Source organism: Dasypus novemcinctus, chromosome 11, assembly GCF_030445035.2.
Source record: "Dasypus novemcinctus isolate mDasNov1 chromosome 11, mDasNov1.1.hap2, whole genome shotgun sequence".
NCBI lineage: Eukaryota > Metazoa > Chordata > Mammalia > Cingulata > Dasypodidae > Dasypus > Dasypus novemcinctus.
Window position 1 is genome coordinate 116,005,358 of NC_080683.1, and position 22,686 is coordinate 116,028,043.

The window sequence follows — 22,686 nt, forward strand, 5'->3', positions numbered from 1 at the left end:
AGCGGCACAGGAAATGTGGGCGGCGCCATTCCTGGGCAGGCTGCTCCCTCTTTTCACGCTGGGCGGCTTTCCTCACGGGCGCACTCCTTGCGCGTGGGGCTCCCCCACGCGGGGGACACCCTTGCGTGGCACGGCACTCCTTGCGCGCATCAGCACTGCACGTGGGCCAGCTCCACACGGGTCAAGGAGGCCCAGGGTTTGAACTGTGGACCTCCCATATGGTAGACGGATGCCCTAACCACTGGGCCAAAGTCCGTTTCCCCCCACATAATCTTTTGAAAGGAGAATTATTTCTTTATCCAAACTTTTATTGAGTTCCACTTCTATTTTCTACCAGGAAGTGGAGGTCCTATTCCGGCATCTTTTTAAACAATTCTCTTCTTTGAACAGTCACACAGAGAACAGGCAAACAACCCTGAAAGAGCAAACAGCGCCTTCTCACTATTGCAAGGGTACTGGGCGAGTTCTAGGATAATTACGAACTATAGAGCATGCAATCTTTTAAATTGAAGGATAACAACATAAAATATTTCAATCTTTTAATAAGATGGGGAGTTCATTTGCTCTGAGAGTTTTACTTATTTAAATTATTCCCTATGGATGATAGATAATGGCAAGGTCTTGTATTTTCTCCTCAAGAAATGAGAATTTTGAACATAAGAAAAAGAATCAACTTATTCAGTGTTTAAATCATTAATCACTTAATTTCATAAGGAGGCAGCTCTATAGAACAAAAGCACATCAAAAAAATGAATTGCGATGCCTATCATTTGCTTGTCGGAGGTTATCCTGAATCCTGGACTCCAGGATTCTAATAGGAATTGAAATGAAACCCCAGAGCAGCCCTGGCACATGGGATGTTAGAAGTCAGGCCTCCCCTCCTGCTGCCACCAGGGTCATATTGAAGGGCACTCAGGAAAGGGGAAGTCTGCTTTCAATCTGGACTCCACTTAGAAACATGCTTGGCTCAAAGGATAGAGCATCGGCCTACCACATGGGAGGGCCATGGTTCAAACCCCGGGCCTCCTTGACCATGTGTGGTGAGCCAGCCCACTGCGCAGCGCTGATGCGTACAAGGAGTACCCTGCCAGGCAGGGGTGCCCCCCGCATAGGGGAGCCCCACGTGCTAGGAGTGTGCCCCATAAGGAGAGCCGCCCCATGTGAAAAAAAACGCAGCCTGCCCAGGAATGGCACCGCACACACGGGGAGCAGACACAACAATATGATGCGACAGAAAGAAACACAGATTCCCGTGCCGCTGACAATAACAGAAGTGGACAAAGAAGAAGACGCAGCAAATAGACACAGAGAACAGACAACCCGGGCGGGGAGGGAGAGAAATAAATAAATAAATAAATCTTAAAAAAAAAGAAAGAGACACAGATTCCCATGCCGCTGATAAGGATGGAAGCGGTCACAGAAGAACGCGCAGCGAATGGACACAGAGCAGACAACTGGGGTGGAGGGGTGCTGGGAAGGAGAGAGAAATTAAAAAAAAAAATCTTAAAAGAAAAAAAAGAAGAACCATGCACTGACTCCAACTAAAAGGAGGCTAGGCTGGAAGGCAGGGGCTGCAGGGGACAGAGCTGGGCCTGGCTTCACAGGACCCCGAGCCCCCCGGGGTCCCGCCACCTGCCGGCCAGGGCCACGCTCCCGGGTCTCGCGTCCTCCCACCGCCAGCCGCCTGTGTCGCCAGGAGGACTCCCGAAAACGTGGAAAGCACGTGACGCACTGGCTGGCGCACGGGTAGTAGGGACTCCAGGGACTGCGGATAATGAAAACGGATCTTCGTGACAATCCTCACACCGCCCGCCCTTGGCCTCAGAGAAAACGCCGCTGGCGGAGAGAATGCAGTGAGGCCCGCCCCGCGCGCCCGGCGCGCCCGGCCTGGGAGCACCCACCCGGCGTCCCGACTGGGAGCGGCTTCCGTCTGCCTGGGGGCGCACGTGTGTCCCGGCGCGTCAGGGAAGAGAGGGTGCGGGCCCTGTCACCGCTCAACTCCGGGAACAGACACCCCTGCCGCCTCAGGGCCGCATCAAGACCCGAGCCAGGAGAGCCGGCAGGACCCGCGGAGACTCGGAAAATGACGAGACAGGGACCCGGAGGTGCTGGGTCTGACTGTGCCACTGGTTCTGTGTGGCCTCGGGAAAACCAGACAGCCTCTCGGGGTCTAAATTAGAGGGAATGTACAAAACCATCTCCGAGGTCTTTTCCAATGAACTCGCCCTGACTGGAATTTTTTTTTTAATCTCGGAAGATATGTGAAGGATTAGAAAGGGGTTTCATTTTGTTTTGAGTTTGAAAGTTAAAATTTTAATCTGCACTTTATTTTAAATTACTTTGATGAACTTCATTTAAATACATTTCGTTTTTTCATGTGACTATTAAAACACAGATTGAATATGTGCTGAATAATAATCTAAAAAGAAAAATTAATCTAAAGGTCTAATCTAGCTCATCAAATTGAGGAAGGGAGCATCCAAAAATTTCCTCTAAGGATGGGATGGAAAAGTAAAAATATATTACAGGTCTTAGGGCATCTTGGTAGGAGAAAATAATGAGTTTCATTTAACAGTCAACAATTGGGACTGGAAGGTACCCACTAAGAGAATGGAAAACCACAGCACAACTGCCAAATTAACAAGGGTAATATCCTGAATCAGACCAGTGTCCATTTCTACACCACCAACCCCCTAAAAAGGGAGAAAAAAGGGAATTAAACAAGGTTTAAACAAATATACCATAAGCTATGTTGTTATTTCTTTTTTGAAGGAAAAAAAAAAAAACTAAAACAAGTACCAGAGCCTAAAAATAAAGAATGAGCAAAGAGCTATCTGGCAAACAAAAACAAAACTGTAATAAATGTGGGAATAGTACCACCAGACAAAATGGAGTTGACGATCAAATGAGGAAAAAGACTCGAAGGAGTTACTGACATTTCCAAGCTCCCACGGCCTGTGGATAGGGAAGCCGGAGGCAGACTCGGCTCTGATCCCAAAGCCCCTGCCCTCACTCAGCCACTTTGCCTCTACAACCACCCCGGCCCGCCTGAAAGCGCCCCCTGGATTTGCCACAGGCAGATCCACGTTATAACCTTACTCCTTACGTGCACACTCCTCTCTACCCCAAAACGGAACCTGCTACGCCTTCTGTTTTCTGACCCCAGACCATGACCGCCAAATGGCCTAGTGAGGCAGAAACACCTCAGTCACCCTCGTTCTCCCTCGTTAGCCCTGGATGCTCTCCCCTATGTCAACACAGCCACGCGGTTGCCCTCTCATTTTACATCTCTCTCCAGTCTCTACGAGTACTTCAGCCCTCATTCCTTTCTCACTTCTAGTCCCTCTCCTCCAAATCCATCCTGCACGCTCTTCACAGACACACTTTCCCCATCAGACAAATTCCATGTCATGGTCCTGTTCGTAGAGCCCTGCTAGCTCCCCTTGTGCCCCTGCCCAGCCCCTTAGATGGGCCATGGGATCACGGACCTTCCATCTGAATACCTCCCCTCACCTGGCAAACTCCTACAGTCTGTCAAGTCCTAGGTCAGGGGACCTTCCTGAGGAGCCTTTCCGACATCTGCAGCACCAGGGCCCAACCCTCAACAGGCTTCCATCACAGCACGTGGGCCCCAGACGTAACTTCTCTGCTTTTACGTGCTTGCCAGTTCTTTCCAACGCCCCCAGTTATCTAGCTCAGCAGATGGATGACGTAAGTCTGAAGAATGAATGAGTGAGCTGAAGACTTAAAGGACTGGGACTGAACGACTTCCAAGCAAAATGGCCTACATATGGGCCTTGGCATTAACGCAAAACCTCTGCTTGTCACTTAAACTCTTCTTCCATCTGACGTGCAGCTGACTAGCATGCCATGGAGAACAGCCTGCTAAGAAGGGAGACCTTGTAGGCCCCACACAGCCTGTCTCCGGCTCTGAGGGGCCTCCCACTTGGCTTTCTCCCCTTTCCACAGTGGTAGGCTAACGGGGCTGAAGGCTTGCGTGGGCAGTTCACACACGTGGAAGACCAAGCACTGAACTGCAGTCAGCACCCTCCCTGTACAAGGGCTGAGGAGTTTGGAGATAAAGCCACCCCGTCCCAGGACTTACCTTCAGGGCGAGGTTTAAGAGTGTGTAGCCTCTGTGGAGGGACATGGATTCTGCCTAAACATGCAGAGCGAGGACGACCCTTGGGATCACTTGCTGCTGCCTCAAGCGCAATCCGCTTTCCCTCCTCATAGAACGGGGCTCCCCTCTCCACCCCGCTGTCCCACCAGCCCCTCCCCGCTGGGCGAGGAAGCACACACAGCCCTCTATCGCTGCTACTTAGCTCGGAAACACCAGGCTGCTCCAGGACCCGCCACTGTCCTCTTCAGAGCCACCACCATGATCATGGCAAGGTGTCGGCAGCTCCTGCTATGTGCTGACACCAGGTGGTTGACAGGTATTATCTTGACGACCGCTCTGTGAGGGAGACCCGCTAAGTAAACTTTATTATGAGAAGTTGGAGGCACAGAGGAGTCAAGTAACCTGACCGACGTCTCGCAACAAGTGGAGGGGCTGGGATGCGCACTTTCAACTGCCTGGCTCACAGTGAGCCATGAGGCTAAACGGCAGAGTGGGGAGCCCTGCCCACAGACCAACGCTCCCTCTCCAGACTGGACACGCTGGCTGTCATTTGTGAGGATCCTGATCTTCTAAGGTCACTCAGTTTATCACCATCTGTTTACAAACCCCCTATTCATATTCTGTTATCTTCAGCCGTAGAGGCAAAGTAAATTTGGGAGAAAGAAATAATGGCTGGTGAGTGGCAATGATTCATTTTTATTTAAGGCTTCAGCCTCTGAGTTACCTAATCCACATTCATCTGGCAACAAGCATTTATACTCTCCAGTCCTGAGCCTGACTCATGATATAGCTGCTTTGGTCTGTGCTAACTTGCCTATCCCTCCTGCAAGCATGTTTTCGGAACTCTTAGCTGTGTTTAACCTTTCTGACAGCCTTATGAGCTTTGTGTCTACTTTTTTCATTAAGTGACAAGTTTAAGAGACACAGGTGGAGATTGACCACAGAGTGTCACAGTTTTATTCTTTAGAAATTTGGGTTAGAAAGACTGCTTCCCTACAGCTCATATTTGTGTGTACAAACCGTATCCCTCCAAACTGGGAGAGGAGCAGCTAAAGCCCCAGCTGCAGGACCAGGCTGAGTCCAGGCTCACCGCTGGAGCTCCAAGCCACCCCACTAAAACAAAAGGGACCAAGGTCGTGTCAAACCAAGGAAGGGAGAATGATTTATCTGTAAAAGAGCCAATAGCTAAGACAGAGAAAGAAGCCAGGGCCTCCAACTGTAGCACAAGGATAAAAAATGATGGAAATGACTCATTCCTCAGGACCAAAAGTATACTGGGACAGTCAAATAGGATGGAAGTTACCAAGAGGAGGCAGTTTTAGAGTTAAAGACGATGATGATGAATAAATGGATGGATGAATGAATGAATGAATCTAGTTGTATAGAATGTGAGTTTCAGAAAATAGGGAAGCATCTACTGTTCAATGAGTAGGTGGAAATGTGGAATCCATACCATCAAAAAAGAAGTTAGATTTGAAGTCATGAGAACTAAAGAACTTTTTGCCCATGGGGGAGGGGGGGTGGAAATTAAAACTTAGAAGAGGAAGGATAAAAGAGATTTAGATAGCAGAGAGAGAGGAGTTTGAAGGAATGGCCTGAACAGGGTCAGATAGAATGGGGTGGTTGAAATATAAAGCTTTTAAGGCAGAAAAATAATATCTTTGCAATACATAGACCTAACCAAACTGGAGCACAGTTCCACAGATGAAGAATTACACTTGGTTTCATGGGATAAATTGAAGAACAATGTAGAAAGAACAGGCCATATGACATAATCCTACTATTACAGGCATTAAAGCATGACTCAGAGATTAAACTCACAGAAAGCTATTAATAGGTCCTTCCCTTCCGCAAAGCAGTACAAACATGCCACGCCACCAAAACCAAAACAATCAGACCTTTATTCTCCTTCTATCCACCTTGCCTTTAAAAAAAAAACTTGAGTGATTTCGAGTTAATTTCAACCTACATCCAACAGTGAATAATAATCTATTATCCCAGCCAATTATTTAAAATGCTGCTCTGCTAGAATTTATGGAATGTTTTCCAAGGTTTTTACTTGAAAAGCTTTAAAGTTAGAAAGCCAGTATACTTGATATTACCAATTGTTTTTTTGTGTTCAAGAAGCACAGATTCCTAGGAATCTAGGAAGCAACAGCCATTCTTTGTACATCCCCCTGCCACCACAGCTTCTGCAAAGTACTGGTAGTTGGTCAGGTATGTCCCTTGATGTTCTTTTATCACTGAAGACTTTACAGAAATCACTCTTCGGTAACATAAGGCACAGCTTAAAATAGATGCCTCTTTTACAAATGTACATGTGTGCATGCATATTTGCATATATGTTTATTCATGTATTTATATGTATATTTTAAGCCTAGGAAAATAAGATTCAAGGGAACCTTTGAAGGCTGAACTCCTATAATGGTGGTTTAAGTGGGAAAAAATAGGCAAAAAGGCACTATTTTTTCATTTAAAAGGGAAAAAAATTAATGCAAAGAAAAAAATGAGAATTTGTATTTCATTAAAATTATGATTTTCAACCAAAAAAGAGATTAGATCAGAATTAAGAAAAACTGATATTTAATATGGCAGGGGGTAGGAAGAAAAAGAAAAACTATGCATATTGTATGCTGGCTCACCAAAAAAAGTAAAGTTGTGATGACAGGATAATGAAATAATCAAAGAGTTCCTTTGCCTCATAGAATAATCTGAAGAACATACTGCATCTCCTAGCCTTAGCCCTTCTTCCACCATCCTTGGATCCTTCCTGTACCGCCCCTGGCTCTTCCACCTCCTGATAACGCCTCTTCAGCCTAGAAAGAAGCTTGGCGGCAGCCGACGCAGCCTTGGGGGGGCACTTTCATACGTCATCACTGCTGCCTGCCTATCTACCTCCCACTAGACCGCAGCCCTTAGAGGCTCACCTTAAGGCTGCTCCTGCACCTTACTCACCCTTTTATCATCTTTTAAACACAAGACCTGGCAAAGAACACTTTGAATTAAATTAACAATTCACGTTCTGTGACCAAGTGCTCTGCCATCCCTGCGATCTGAGTTTTCAGTTGGGGGTACATCTTATAAGGTCAATCTGGCTGTTTATAAAGCATAATGAGGCAGGTTTAAGGGAGAATTTTCAGGCTCAGAGTTATGATGTATGACTTTATACCAGAAGGCCAACTCATTTTTTTTTTAAAGATTTATTTTTATTTATTTCTCTCTCCTTCCCCACCCTCAGTTGTCTGTTCTCTGTGTCCATTTGCTGCATGTTCTTCTTTGTCCGCTTCTGTTGTTGTCAGCGGCAGGGAATCTGTGTCTCTTTTAGTTGCGTCATCTTGCTGCGTCAGTTCTCTGTGTGTGCACCTCCATTCCTGGTCAGGCTGCACTTTCTTTCATGCTGGGCGGCTCTCTTTACGGGATGCACTCCTTGTGCGTGGGGCTCCCCTACATGGGGGACACCCCTGCGTGGCAGGGCACTCCTTGCATGCATCAGCACTGCACATGGGCCAGCTGCACACGGATCAAGGAGGCCCGGGGTTTGAACCGCGGACCTCCCATGTGGTAGACGGACGCCCTAACCACTGGGCCAAGTCCGCTTCCCTCATTTTTGTTTTACCATCACATTTAAGCTTTTCCAAATGTTGCTATTGCTTGGATTTGAAAGACAAACTCAATGGAAAGGTATGAGATAATATGGAAAAGCTGATTCATCATGGATGTAGAACATAAAGGAGTATTTTCTTGACCCTCCAGAACCATTTCTGTGCAAGCAGGCATGAATGAACTTGGTAAACTCCAAGGACACATTGTGTAGTGTAAGACCCAGTCCCACTGGGTCTGGGGGTAGAGAGACACAAGGTCTAAAAACAGTGCAAATAACACAATGGCAGTTCAGTGCCCAGTTTCTTGCTGTGGCTCAGTCGGAGCCTCTTCCTGCTTCAATAGATCTGTCTTTCCTGCTCTTTCTGAACTTCGTCCACTTGTCAACCAACTTAGGCAAGGAGCACTGGGAACAGCATGCACAAGGAAGATCTCGGACTGCAGAGGGCTCCAGGAAAAGAGGAACCTGGCAGCCACAGATCTCTCCGCCTCCCACAGGATCTCCCTGCCCACCAGACCTGTCAGGGCTTGAGTGAGGACTCCAGGCAGAGAAAACCAGTGCTTGCTCACTTCCAGCAAGTCACTGAAATTTTTGTGTCAAAAAACCTCAGGGGCAAAGGAAACAACCTCGTGTGGCCATTACGGCGAGGGACAGAGATAGGCCTGCTTTAAAAGAAGGTAAATAATGTCAAGGGATGGTTGATAACCAGCTTGGGTCCACGTACCAGGAAATTCCACAAACTTAGGTTCTTGAATAAGGATAAAGAGATCAGAATATAAGTGCGGGGTTCCCCAATTGAAACATTACCCCTTGCAAAACTCAGTAGCTTTAGAAAAGCTGGAATCTGCTAGAAAGATTTTAGTAACCTAATCAATTTTGAGTTTTAAAATACCTAGACATTCTGGAAACACTGAGACATGCTAACCAAGCATTTTATCTTTCCAAGGTAGATAAAAAGAGGATCTTGTTCTACCAACTTTGCATAAATGAACAAAGAAGAGTTGGAACAAACATAAAACAAAACAACAAGAGAAGCTGGCACCAGGGTCCTCATCCATGTTCTAGAAGACAATGACTGCTCAACATTTGAGTTTCCCAGTAGGCTGGTTCCATGACTCAGCTCTCCAGCTAACTGTGTGCAAATGGTATAGATGCCCACCTTTTATCAGGGCCTTAGGGAACAAGAGAAAAATCAGGCACTTCAATACGTGGTCTTGCACTTTTCCTGAGAGCATGCTGGTACTATCTGTCTATAAATTCAGCAGTCACACTATTATTAACATGGAAGGCAGTATGTGCCTGGGAAAGCATGTATTCTCATAATTTCACATAGAAAAGAACCTAATACCCACTAGTCCCTGTAGTTTTCAAACTGTAGAATATAATTGCTGATACACTAGCCTTCCACTCACACACTCCCTCCAGCGGCACATGAAACTGTGATTACAGTATCATAAGAAGCAAAAACGACCCTAATCCCAGGCTGGAGGCTGTTGTTGCTAATTTAGCCTGTATTTCCACTGGGCACTAAATTCTTAAATTCTGATTCATAATCCACTGCAACAAACACCATTATAGGAGATGGAGATCCATAAGGTGATGCTCAGGGTTAAATGTCCATCATCCTACAGGTGAGAAACTGACATTTTAACAGCAGTGCCCAACAATGGAACAAGAGCCGAGATAAGGTCTGAGGTACCTAGCTGCTTCTCCCGCTCCTCGCGGCGCTCCCGGGCCAGTCTCTGTCGGTCATCAACCCGTAGCACAGGTGGAGGGTCTGAAACAGGAAGTCAGAAATGTAAGACATGGGAGAGCAAGGCAGGGTTTTAACTTATAATGATGTGCATCAATACTTATACTTCTGGCCAGAAGTCTGGTGAATGAAGCATTACTACAGGTCTTACAGCAGTTAGTACACAGGTCTATAGCTGCTATGATACCACTGATGACTATACTTTTTCAGAGAATTTCCAAGTATTTTTCTCTCTTTTTAAAACATTGTTAGCTGTAACATTTAGACTCCTTCCTTCCTCCCTCCCTCCCTCCCTTCCTTCCTTCTTTTCTTTTCTTTTTTTATTAGAGTGGTTGTCAGTGTGCAGAAAAATCATGCAGAAAGTAGAGTTCCCATGTACTGCCCACAGTTTTTTCCATTAGTATTTTCTTAGTGTGGTACCTTTGCTACAGTTGATGAACCAATATTATTATAATCATATTAACAATAGTCAATAGTTTATATTAAAGTTTACCTTTGTGTTGTATAACTCTATTTTTTAAAAGTTTTTATGTTAACATACATACAACATAAAATTTCCCATTTTAACCACTTTCAAATATACAATTCCATGGCATTAATTACATTCACAATGCTATGCTTTTTGGCTATTTTTCATCAAACAATATAAATGATATTTTGTGTTCCTAAGCTACTGAACTTATATTATTTTAGCATTTTAAAAAGTCTGCTCCTTAACGACAAATAGAATCCTAGCTAAATGAATTTACACTGGATAGATGTTTACCAGCTAGAGGCTAAGACCTCCAGTTTTGGATTCAGACAGACATGAATTCACTTCCTCGTCTCTCACACCCTCACTATGTAAATTTGCCAAGTTATCTATCTTCCTCTCTTAAGTCTCAAGCAATGGTACAGGTTTTATTACCTGTAAAAGGAGGATAAAAAACCAGACCTACCACTCATCAGTATAAAGGTTAAATAAGAATAATGTTTCTAACAATACTGGTATGGTACCTACCCCATGATGAGTTCTTGCACACTCATTCATTCATTTGGCACAGAATGAACATCCACTCTGTGCCACCTACTGCTCTAAGTACAGAAAAGATAGCAGGAAAAAAAAGAAAACAATCTCTGCCCTAGTGAAATTTACAATCTCCATGATGAAAATGTAATAAATAGAACAAACAAGTAAAAGATTAAATTTTATTAAAAAATATATATGATATTAGAGATGCTAAGGAGAACAAAAGAGTAATAAAGTGACCTATGAAATGTCAGGAAGAGGGTGGGGTCAACGGAGGTCTTGTTGAGATAGCACCTTTTATGTGGGAGAGCTGATGGAAGTGATGAAGCCACCTCTGCAGATATTCCAGGAGCTGGAAAGTAAGGCCCTGAGGTGAGTCTCTTCAAGAAATGGTGGTGGCAAAACTAGATATCCATAAATAAAAGAATGTAGGTGGACCCCCCACCTCATACCATATAAAAAATGTAGCTCAAAATAGATCAGAGACCTAAATATAAGAACCAAAACTATAAAACTAGAAGAAAATGGAGGAAAAGACCTCCAGGACCTTGTTTTAGATACGGTTTCTTAGACTTTATTCCAGAAGCAAAAGCAACAAAACAACCAAACAGATAAGTGGGCACCTCTCATTTGGAAGCAGAGTGGGCATCACCATCCCCAAATCCTCAAGACTGAGGAATGAACACACCTAAGGGGGAATGCAACTAAGGACTAAAGTAGATTTATTATTATTCTAGTAATGGAGGAACTTGAAACATCCATGTAAAGGCAGCAGTCACCAGAGGTTCCGAGGGGTAGGAAAGGGAAGAAAAAGTATAACAGGGGGCATTTTGGGGATATTGGAATTGTTCTGTGTGACATTGCAATGATGGATACAGGCCATTATACATTTTGTCAAAACCTATAAAAGTGTGTAGTGCAAAGTGTATTGTAAACCACAGGCCATGGTTAGTAGCAATACTTCAATATGTGGTCATCAATTGTAACAAGTGTACCACATTAATGAGGGATGGTGTTAATGGGGAAAAGTGTGTGTGTATGTGTGGGGGGGAGATGAGGTATATGCATGTGGGAATCCCCTATTTTTGATGTTTTTAGATTACATTTATTTAATCTAAAGCTTCTTTAAAAATATTAATATTAAAAGTGCAAAAAAACACATATAAGTGGAACTTCATCAAAAAAGTAAAAAGACAACCTATAGAATGGGAGAAAATATCTGGAAACCACATATCTGATAAGGGTTTAATATCCAGAATATATAAAGAACTTCTACAACTCAACTACAAACAAACAACCCAATTTAAAAATGGGCAAAAGACTTGAGCAGACATTTTTCCAAAGAAGATATACAAATGGCCAATAAACACATGAAAAGATGCTCCATGCCACTAGCCATGAGAAAAATACAAATCAAAATCACTATGAGAGATACTAATTCACATCTACTAGAATGGCTACTATTTAAAAAAAAAAAAGGAAAGTTAAGTGTTGGAGAGGATGTGGAGAAATAGGAACACTCATTCGTTAGTGGTGGGAATGCAAAAGGGTGTAGCAGCTGTGGAAAACATTTTGGCAGATCCTCAGAAAGTTAAGTATAGAATTACCATATGACCTGGCAATCCCACTTCTAGGTATATATTCCAAAGAACTGAAAGCAGGGACTTGAACAGATATTTGCACACTGATGTTCATAGCAGCATTATTCAAGAAGGTAGAAGCAACCCAAGCATCGGCCAAGAGATGAACAGATAAACAAAATGTGGTATATACGTACAATGGAATATTATCCAGTCATAAAAAATGATGATTTTCTGATGCATGGGTCAATATGGATGAACTGTGAGGACATGCTCAGTGAAATAAGCCAGACACAAAAGGACAAATATTCTGTGATCTCACTGATATGAAAAAAGCAGAATATGCAAATTTACAGAGTCAGAAACTAGAAAACAGGTTACTAGGGGCTGAGGGGGGTAGGGACTGGGAAGTTAATTAGTACAGAGATTCTGTTTGGGGTGATGGAAAAGTCTTGGCAATAGAGGATGGGGATGGAGGTACAACATCGTGAATGTAACTAACACTACTGAATTGTATATTTGAAAGGGAACAAAATGGGAATTTTAGATTGTATTTAATTACCAGAAAACAACAACATTGTAGAACTGCACAATGTAAACTGTGGGCTGTAGTTAATAGTGTAAGTATAATAATAACATTTCATAAACTGAAACAAAGGCATCACACTAGTGCAAAATGCTTGTAATTGGGAAAACTGTGTGTGTGTGACGGGGTATAAATCTGGATGATTTTTCTAAAAACCTACAACTGCTCTAAAAAAAGAAAAGAAACTAGATGAAATACATTTAACAATTACTTATCTCTTAAATAAGGCTTTCCTCTTAAATAATATTATTTACTCAAAATATTTTGATTATAAAACTTTAACGTCAACTTTACTTATAAGAGCCATATAACCACGTTACAGAAAGTTTTTAACATAGAGGGTTTAATTCCCTCTAAAATTCCATTTATAAATTCTTCTGATAGACAACATATCAAATGAAATATGTGACATCTCTCCTAGTTTTGAGAATATGTGCTATTTCATGCCGAATTTAGCAAAGAGGGTTTTAACAGTAACACAGAGGACATACACACATACACACATGCATGCACTCATCCTCACGTCCCCTCTTTCACCCACGCCCACCCTTGGAGCTCCTGTAATCACAGCAGCTCCCCACCAGGCAATAATGCCACGTTTCCCCCACGCTTCCCCCTAAGTGCCTTTTGCCTGAATAGTTAGATAAATAGCAGCACAAGAGGTGGCAGGGTTTCTCCCTGATTCCTCTGCCAAAATTTCATAAGAAAACTATGTTCTGACTGGCAACAGAATATGTAAGAAACAAGAAAGTGCAGAGTATTGCACAAATATGTCAATTAACCACTGGAGGTGAGACCAGAGCTTAAAACTGCAGTGGTTCCCAATGGCTTTCTGGAGATTAGTGCTGAAATGAAAACCACTGTTCATTTGGAATTCAATTTGAGGAAGTAAAGAATTAGTGCAACATTTAAAAGGTAGAAGATGCATACTGATGGTGATATACTAGATGAATTTGATTTAAGAACCTGGCACTAGAAATACTGAACCACAGAGTGAAAGCTATTCAGCCTAAAATCCCATTTTCGTCCTTGTGATTACAACACGACAGTTGCTCTGGTGCTAGAATGTCATCAATACCCGGGGCAGAGTAGGGACAGCAGCGGACACTTTGGCACTCCTTCCACGGAGGGGTGGGGTCCATTTCCCTTACCTTGAACCCTGCCTGGCCCACGACTGCTTGGGTAAAAGTAAAGCTTACGCTAGTCCCAGGCTGTGCCTCTGAGGGGCCTGGAAGCTTCTCCTGGTCTTTTCCAGCTCTGTGCTGGCAGCGGGATGACTGCCTGCCTTGCTGGAGAGCCCACGTGGAGAAGCCTGAGATGGGGGTGGGCAAAGACCCAGAGGACTGCGCCCAGCCACTCCCCAGGACACGTGGGGCCACGAGAGGGGGTCCATCGGGTACCCCAGGGGCTCAGAAGGCAGCTGCACACCCCGGAGTGACCCAGCCAACACCACACATAGCAGAGGAGTCGTGAGAGAATGACCTGGCTGCTGTTTTAATCCACTAAGGTTTGGGGTAGGTGGTTATGCAGCAATAGAAAACACAGCAACACCTAGTACTTCATTTTTTTTTATTTTTTATTTTTTTTAACCAAACCTTAGGTTTGAAGCTTTCTGATGCAAGTGCATCCAGCTAGAATTCAGGAAAATGACTTTGTTTCATGGTATTTACTTTTTAAATGATCTTATTTTGATGTAAAAAATTTCCGTTTAGTTTACTGTTAATAGTTTCCTTTAAAAATACATGTATTTGAGTATAAAAACTGAGTCAATTTAAAGAAAGTAATTTAACTATGCAGGTAGTTCAGTGAGAAGACAAACATATTTGGATGGTTAAAGTTTGTGAAATAGGTAACTAATAAGAAGTAAAAACTTGTGAATTCTAAGGGGAAAATAACCCCTACAGTGAGTGCCAGTGCGTCCAAGCCCTGAGCAGCTGGCAGCTGCCTCTCCCGCTTCTCCCAGGGCTCCCTTCACTAGTGTGTCCGCTCCTTGAGGCTGGAGGCTGGTCTGCTTTGTTGGCTGCTGTAGCCCCAATGCCCAGGACAGTGCCTGGCAGAAAGAAGGCTGTTCAACAAGGATTTGCTGAATGAATGAGTGAATGAATGAACAAACAACCAAAGCTAACTTTCAGAGCCTTCAAACTCCCATTAACATGTATCAATGGAGCAAACTGAAAACAATCTTTGATCTGGCAACAGACTTTAAAAATTTAAATGCTAGCAATACTGGGAAGAGATATGGCTCAAGTGGTTGAGCTCCCACCTCCCATACAGGAGGTCCCGGGTTCGTTCCCAGTGCCTCCTGTAAAACCAAAAACAAACAAAAAAACCAACTGAGGGAAGCCGATGTAGCTCAGCGGCTGAGCACCGGCTTTCCTCATATGAAGTCCCAGGTTCAATCCCTGGCTCCCAGTTCCTCAAAAAATAAAAAACGTAAAAAATGCTAGCAGTCCTTTTTAGTAACTAAAGACTGATAAAATTTATCTTTAAAGATCGGTTTTCAAAAAAGAGATACAATTAAACAATTCTAAGTAATTAGTGAACTTTCTTTAATCCTTTGACTCCCTCTCATTTCCACCCTACATCACTTTCTCTGAAACAAAATTAAGATAGAAAAAAGAATTTAACATTGTGTACATCCCATCTGGTTTCTCAATGAGTCTAATGTTATTAGAATAAAATTAAGTTATTGACTCTCACAAGGAAAAAACTTTTAAGAGAAAGAGGATTTTGGTGGAGGTAAACTTGTGGTTGGACTCTGCATTCAACCTCATACCTATGATGATTAAAAAGTAGGGTGGCTAATTTTTAGTTGGATTGCTTGCTCTTTTGTTGTTGACTTGTATGATCTCTCTATATAGAATGGAAATCAAACGCTTATCAGATATGTGATTTCTAAATATTTTATCCCATTGAGTGGGCTACCTTTACACCTTCTTAACAATGTAATATGTTGGTGGAGGCGTGTTGTATGCGAATTCCACACATGTGCAAGATGGTTTCATAAGTTCACAACTCCTCTAATAAAAATATATTAAAAAAAGAAAAGTAGGGTGACTACTGCTCAAGGGATGCAGAGTTTCTGTGGGGGGTAATGAAAAGTTCAGGTGATGGATATTGGTAGTGGCAGCACAATATTGTGAATGTGATTAATACTATTGAATTGGACACTTGAACATGGTTAAAATAGAAATTTTTGAATTGTATATATATCACTACAATAAAAAGTTTTAAAAAAAAAAGGATGGTGACCCCATCCCAAGTAGGGCACATTTAAGAGTGAAATGCAGTGCCAGTAATAACCAAGCTGGGATGGCACGTGTAAACCTAGACAGTCCTGTGCAAACTTGAAAGTGCAGTCCTTCTACTAAAGAGTAACTCCCTGCAATTGGGAAAATCAATGCACATTGCCGGGTTTTTTTAAAGAACTCACTAGACCTTGACTTACATCTGAATAACTATTGCTCATACAACAGGTAACTTCGGGGCAAGGCTTGGCATTTTACAAAGCACTTTCACATATATTAGCACTTATTCTTCCCGATAACCCTGTGAGCTAGCCAAGCCTTTATTTGTTTCATGAAGAGTTACGTCTCTAACTGAGAACACGGGGCAGATGGGTATGACTAGCGAAGACCACGGTTAAGAGCCCGAGCTAAGGCTTAAAGCCACACCCCTATTTCAACTGTGTGCCCTTTGACACTTGCCAGCGCCTCTGGGGTTATAGGGCAGGCAGGATGCAGTGGTCAGGGAAGGGGTGGAAGACTCCGAGCAGGCACTGATCTGTGAGGGCACATCACTGGTACACAGTAAGGGAGGAGGATGTTTCAGTGGCTCTTTTAAAGATCTGTGGTAGGATAGGAACGAGGGGGATTTTTAATGAATCTGAGTTTCTGCTTTTCCCAGGATCATTCAGTTCATGAAAAAGTGCAACTTTCTCTTCTAATTAGGTCAAACCTCTAAATGGACTGGAGGCAGCTGATGGGGTTCAGAAGAACCATCACCCTTTCTTTCAGGAGAGACTGGTTTGTACGTCTGCAAAACGTCTGCTTTGGCCTGGGTCCAAGTGCTTAGAGTTGGACAATAACGTGAGACGTACTTACCCTCAAAACTCCGTGAGGTGTGTTTGGGTGCACCCTCTAGCAAATGCCCTCTGGTGAGTTTCAAGTGTTAGAAGGTAAAGGAGGGAAGGCAATTGAGCTACAATTCACTGGATGAAAGGGATTCTGAGAAGTCAGCTGATCAGACCGCTCACGTCTGATTCGGGCAATGCTCAAAATATCCCCAAATGCAGCATGCACTGCTTTTTCTTTTTAAGTTCTGGAGAATGAAAATCAACAGACTCCTCCAGGCAGACCTTCCCATGAGTCATAGCTCATAAAATCAAGCTTACCCCCCTCCAACATGTCACTGCATGTATCATCCTTAGAAGAGACTTAGGAAAATGGCTTGAAGAGCCTCTTCTGTCCTTGTGCTTATGGGTGTATACAAGAAAGCAAACATAAGGATGTGTCAAGTGAATGTGTCTCCTCAGTTAACCTTACGTATAAACCAAATGGATCTCTTCAGAGACGGTCAATGGGGGGTGGTGAAGATTTCCTGGCCTCTGTGCTCCCCACGTACCCTGTGTATATTTTCTCATCGCCCCATTCATGTATCTGTTTACTCCACACACTGTGAGCTGAGGGTGGGGTCACATCTCAATCCTGTATCTCTTGTACCTATGCAGTGATAACAATCGAGATATCAATGAGTTGTCAGGACTTAAAAGTATAAATTGCCTCATAAAGAATGATAGAAATTAGAAGCAGTGGTTGGTAGGGAGGAAACCAGGGAAATGTAGTACAAATAACTGAGCTGTGTTCTCCAGAAGAGGGGTTTTCATGCAGAAGAACTTCTCCCATGAGGATCATCCTGTGAGTGTAAAGAATGATATTATGTTGCATGAGGGCAGGGCCCATGCTGTTTTGCTCAGACCGTGCCCTTCCCAGTCTCAGGCGCAGAAAAGGAACTCAATAAACACTAGATGGGTGGGCGGGTGGAAGAATGCATGAAAAGGTTACCTAGTACTAGATGAGGCAATCTCAGCGGAACTTAAACTCTGCTGAAGCTGCACATCTATTTTCTCTAATGGTGCTCACGCAAACCTAGCCACAGTATTTATTACTCCTTCTAAATGACAAGCCAGATGCATCTGTTCTGTTTGAGACCTTTGCAACATGAAAAAAAATGACATACCAAATCCAATGGATGTGTCATGATGATGGGAACAAGTGTTGCTGGGGGGGTGGGGTTGAATGGGTCCTCACATATATATTTTTAATGTAATATTATTACAAAGTCAATAAAAAAAATAAAAAATAAAACAAAACAAAACAAAACAAAATGACAAAACAGAGTATAAGGGAAAATGTTTCCCATGGGCTCTGCCCAGTTATTTCCCTCTCAATTCTCGAGTCACTATTCTCCAGGGACTGTGGCCTGGGACCCAGCATGAAGGAGGCTTCCAAGAGCACCCGGGATGCTCAGTTGGCCTCTGCCTTCCCGTGATGGTCTCTTGTCATCTTCCTATACTATATTCCCAAGGGCCACACAATGCCTCTTGGGTACCTGGAAGCAAGTGCACTAACAATTGTTTGTATTAGGTTTATAGACAGTTTACTTCTTTGAAATACTGAGTAGAAAAGACTGTGAATCACAGGCTATTAAATAAAATGACTGTGGGTAGAAATCATGAGGGAGTGCTGGAGAACCAAAACATAATTCTATACTATCTTTGCTATGTTGAAGATCTCTTAAATGCTTTTTGAAAAAGTCATGGATATGAAATAATGCTGCATATATACAAATAGCTATATTTATCATTTCAAATAGAATGGTAAAAGTATTACCCTTTTTTTTTTCTTGAGGTACTGGGGACTGGGGATTGAACCTGAGACCTCATACGTAGGAAGCCATCACTCTACCACTGAGCCACGATGGTTTCCCTGAATTGTTTTTTTTTTGTTTGTTTTGCTTGTTGTTTGTTTCGTTTCTTTGGAGGCACTGGGGATTGAACCTGGGACCTCCCACGAGGGAGGGAGAAGCTCAACCTCTTCAGCCACATCTACTCCAAAATTATTACCTTTTATACACTGCTTTACAGTAAAGAAAGGCATCTACATATGCCTTCTCATTGATTATCAAAATAATTCTGAGATGTAAGCAAGGTGTGTATCTTAACCTCCATTTTAAAGGATGTGAGAGGTGCTCTGACTTAAACTCAGATGAGCCAGTGAGGGTGGGTGTGTTAGAGGCAGGCTGGCATCCAAGCTCTCCTAAACGCCAGCTTTGTTTAATCTGTGAGACATCAGCATGACTGAAAGACTCTTGGGAGAACCTCATTTTCCCAAAGCAAGTGCGATGTACCATACCTGGTTTATTTCCTGAGTGGCCGCCATTTTGTCCTGAAATCGCAGAAGGGGAGCGGTTGGAGGCTGCGCTTCTCTTATCTTGCACTTTGTTGCTGTCAGGTGCTAACGCAAATGAGACAAAAAAAGGAAGTTTTAGTTTCCTAACATTTATTCGGCATTATTCACCTATTCACCACTGCTGACTTCAGCATTATTTGATAAAAAGAAGAAGTTGTTACAACTGCTGCCCTCAAAGAGCACGCGGTTCACTGTGAACGATGCCTGCTTGGAGGGAGGCCACCCAAAACCCGACGTCCTCGGCTCAAGTGATCCGTTCTGTAGCAGTATGTGTTCAAGCATCTGCAAACGTCACGACCCCAGCCACCCCCTTTACAGCTGCAGGAACTGCAAGTCCAACTGGAAACTAAGGTTTCTGTCTTCTGAGAAGGAAGTTCATGCACTAGTCACAGTCAAAGAGCATAACCCAGCAGGTCGTCCAGCCATTTACTGGGGAAGTTCAGTAACAGAGATTAATAAAACCACAGTCTTTTCCTTCAATTAAGGCATCTGCATTCTTTGAGTGGATCAGGCCCCAAGCCCTGGAGTTATCTTTAATTTCTCTTTTTCACCCCTTGCATTCAATCCACTCATTAGTAAATCCTTTCAGCTCCACCTTAAATACCTGGAGTCCAGTTGCTTCTTATCACCTTTACCACCACATCTCTTTCCCAAAGGACTGCAGAACTCTCTTTCACAACTAGTTTACCTGATTCTACCACCGGGACCCCCTCTGGTCTATTCTCGTCTCAGTAGCTAGAGTGAGCCCAGTAAAACACAAGCCAGATCACGTCATTCGCTTCCTTTACATGCAGAGTAAAGTCCAAGGTTGTTAGCGTGACCTAGAAGGTACGATATAACTTGGTCCCCTAACTGTTCTTTGCCTTGGTCTTATGCCACTTTCCCTCTTAAACTACTCTGCTCCAGTCATTACTGACTTATCTCACTCAAGGGCAGTCTTTGTAGGTCCCCAAAAGGCTCTTCTCCCAGAAAGCACCCCCTCACTCATCCCTCGTTCTTCCTTACCCTGCTTTGCTTGTAGCCTTGACACAGTGCCTATTTATTTTCTATCTCCTTTTCCATTAGAATGTAAGCTCCATGAAACAAGGGACTTGGGTCAAGCTTGGTTTACTGCTGGATTCCCAGCATCTAGAACAGTGATTCGCACATAGTGAACCCTCAACAGCTATTGTTGAATTAGTGACTAACATAAAAACACTGTTGTTGTATACTCCAACAGAAGCTACACAAAAGCAAATTGGCAATTTTCTTTAGAATCTTTTAAAATCATTGTCTTCCCTAACTAGCTGACACTGTTAGCCAAGATCAGTCTACGATCATTCAAAACCTCATTTTTGGATGGTTTTCGTTTTTTATACTTAACACAGCCAGAAGTTTATTCCTATTCTTTGACTGTGAGTAATTTTCCAAAGAAGCTACCTTTTATATATTCATCAAATGTTTTAAGCTTCTTGTAGGTATAGAGCAATCAACAACAGGAATATTTTTCTAGTACAAAGATGACTTAATGTTATCAGCTTTCAAGTGTTTTAGGCCAAACAGATGCCAGATCAAAATTGTAGTAGTATTACTATGACCACTTTGCCTAAAATTACTTTAATCTAATTATTCAAAATGAGCTTCTCTTCAGAAAGGAGGGGATTCCTTCTGAAGGCATACACAGCGGGCTGAGGGGGCAGCATGAGTTCTGGAAGACACATATCCAGCCACTCAAGACTTCTGACCTTGAGAGGAGGTGGTAGTAATTATGTTCCAGGAAGACTAATTTTAAAAATGCTTCCCAAGATGTACTTTTAAAATTACAAAATATATAGACTGACTATAAAGAACCAATCTTTGGGAAATGGATTTGGCTCAACTGATAGGGCGTCTGCCTACCACCAAAGTTCAAACCCAGGGCCTCCTGACCCATGTGGAGCTGGCCCACTCGCAGTGCTGATGTGCGCAAGGAGTGCTGTGCCATGCAAGGGTGTTCCCTGTGAGGGGAGCCCCACGTGCAAGGAGTGCGTCCCGTAAGGAGAGCCGTCCCACGCAAAAAAAGTGCAGCCCACCTAGGAGTGGCGCCGCACACATGGAGACCTGATGCAGCAAGATGATGCAAAAAAGAGACACAGGTTCCCAGGGCCACTGACAAGAACACAAGCAGACACAGGACACAAAGTGAATGGACAGAGAGAACAGACAGTGGGGGGGGGGGGGTAGTAAATAAATCTTAAAAAAAAAAAAAAGAACCAATCTTTGACCTCTGAATGGGTCATACCATGTGCAACAGGTGCTCAACCACTGAGCTACACCTGCTCAGCATACACTGAATTTTTAGGACCAGCTTTCTATCGCATATGGTATTAGACAGCATGGCTAATATTTTCTATTTTATATATACAATTGTTCTCATATTGCCCAGTTTTAAGCAATTTGTTTGCTTTACATGATGGCTTCAAGCAAACACACACATCGACTGGCTTAAGGATCTAGTTGTGCTCTCTTTGCCTTGTTTGCTGGGAAAGATCTCTAAAGACGCAGTAGAGAATGGGCACATAGCAAATCAAAAGGCCTCTGTCAGCGGTTTGTATCAGGACTCTGCCATGTGAGGAATTTCTACCATGCAATTTACCACTGGAAAAGAGTTATGAAAGAGATATGTGTGTAGCTCTTGTGCTGAAGAATGGGACAAATCAAGGTGGGCATTCACGGGGCCCATCTACAGGAAAACCAGAAAGTGTGAGGTTTCTGTAATGCTGAAATTAGTGTTCTCATCTAACCTGCAGAAACCAGTCGCCAAGACGAACACGTAGCAGGAAGCCGCGGCTAGTTCATTTTGGCCTGGAGTCCTACAGCATCAGAGAAATCTCTGCTGCTCACTGTGGATGGAATAACCTTTCCCCTTAATCTGCATGTTAATCTTTTAAAAACTGCTCATAGAGGAGATACTTAAAAGATAAACAGAAATTAATACGAGCCACATGGGTCTGAGTACTTTGATTATAATTTTCTTTTTATTACATTGTTACTGCCCACCCACAGCAAGCAAGAAATTAGTTAAGATGTTTTGAAATGTTTTATTTATTATTTTTAGTTAAATGGAAGATAATTAGCAATGTTGCTTAGAATGTGTTTCGCATGTATCCATGTCTTCTTGCCTTAAGAGTATTCAACAGAATTTCTCTGGTGAATGAGTCTCTTTGGTGTCCCCAGTTCTAATGACAAACTTCAATCCTAACTCAAAGGTTTGTAACAGTAGGCTTGAAAGGAGATTAAATAGATCCCAAATATGTATGGTACAAGGGACTTTTCTGAATAATCCCTCGTTACTTTTTTGGGGGATGGATGGGGCCTACAATTTGCTTTATTGTCCTGAAATTCAAATGAAAAAACCAAAACAAAAAAACAACAACTCAAACTGGAGATTCTGGTTTGTTTACTTCTGTTATTGGATCTACCCTAGTCGCACTTCCAACATCTATCTGTCCACTTTATCATCATCCTACATAAGGTTCTCTGAATCTCAGGACTGATTTCTAGTCAAGAAGACCCTGTAAATCATACTGATAAAAAGGCAAGATT

At 43.1% G+C, this 22,686-nt stretch overlaps 1 protein-coding gene across 8 annotated transcripts in view; it reads right to left on the minus strand.

Moving 5' to 3' along the window:
* Positions 1-22,686, minus strand: part of MAP7 (microtubule associated protein 7) — a 203,871-nt gene that overhangs the window by 55,910 nt on the left and 125,275 nt on the right. For all 8 annotated transcript variants that reach the window (XM_071218686.1, XM_071218685.1, XM_058307540.1 and 5 more), the window contains 2 exons: positions 19,066-19,167; positions 9,424-9,501 (listed from right to left, as the gene is read on the minus strand). In XM_071218686.1, the coding sequence (XP_071074787.1) occupies positions 9,424-9,501; positions 19,066-19,167 (180 nt within the window). The remainder of the gene's footprint in view (positions 1-9,423; positions 9,502-19,065; positions 19,168-22,686) is intronic.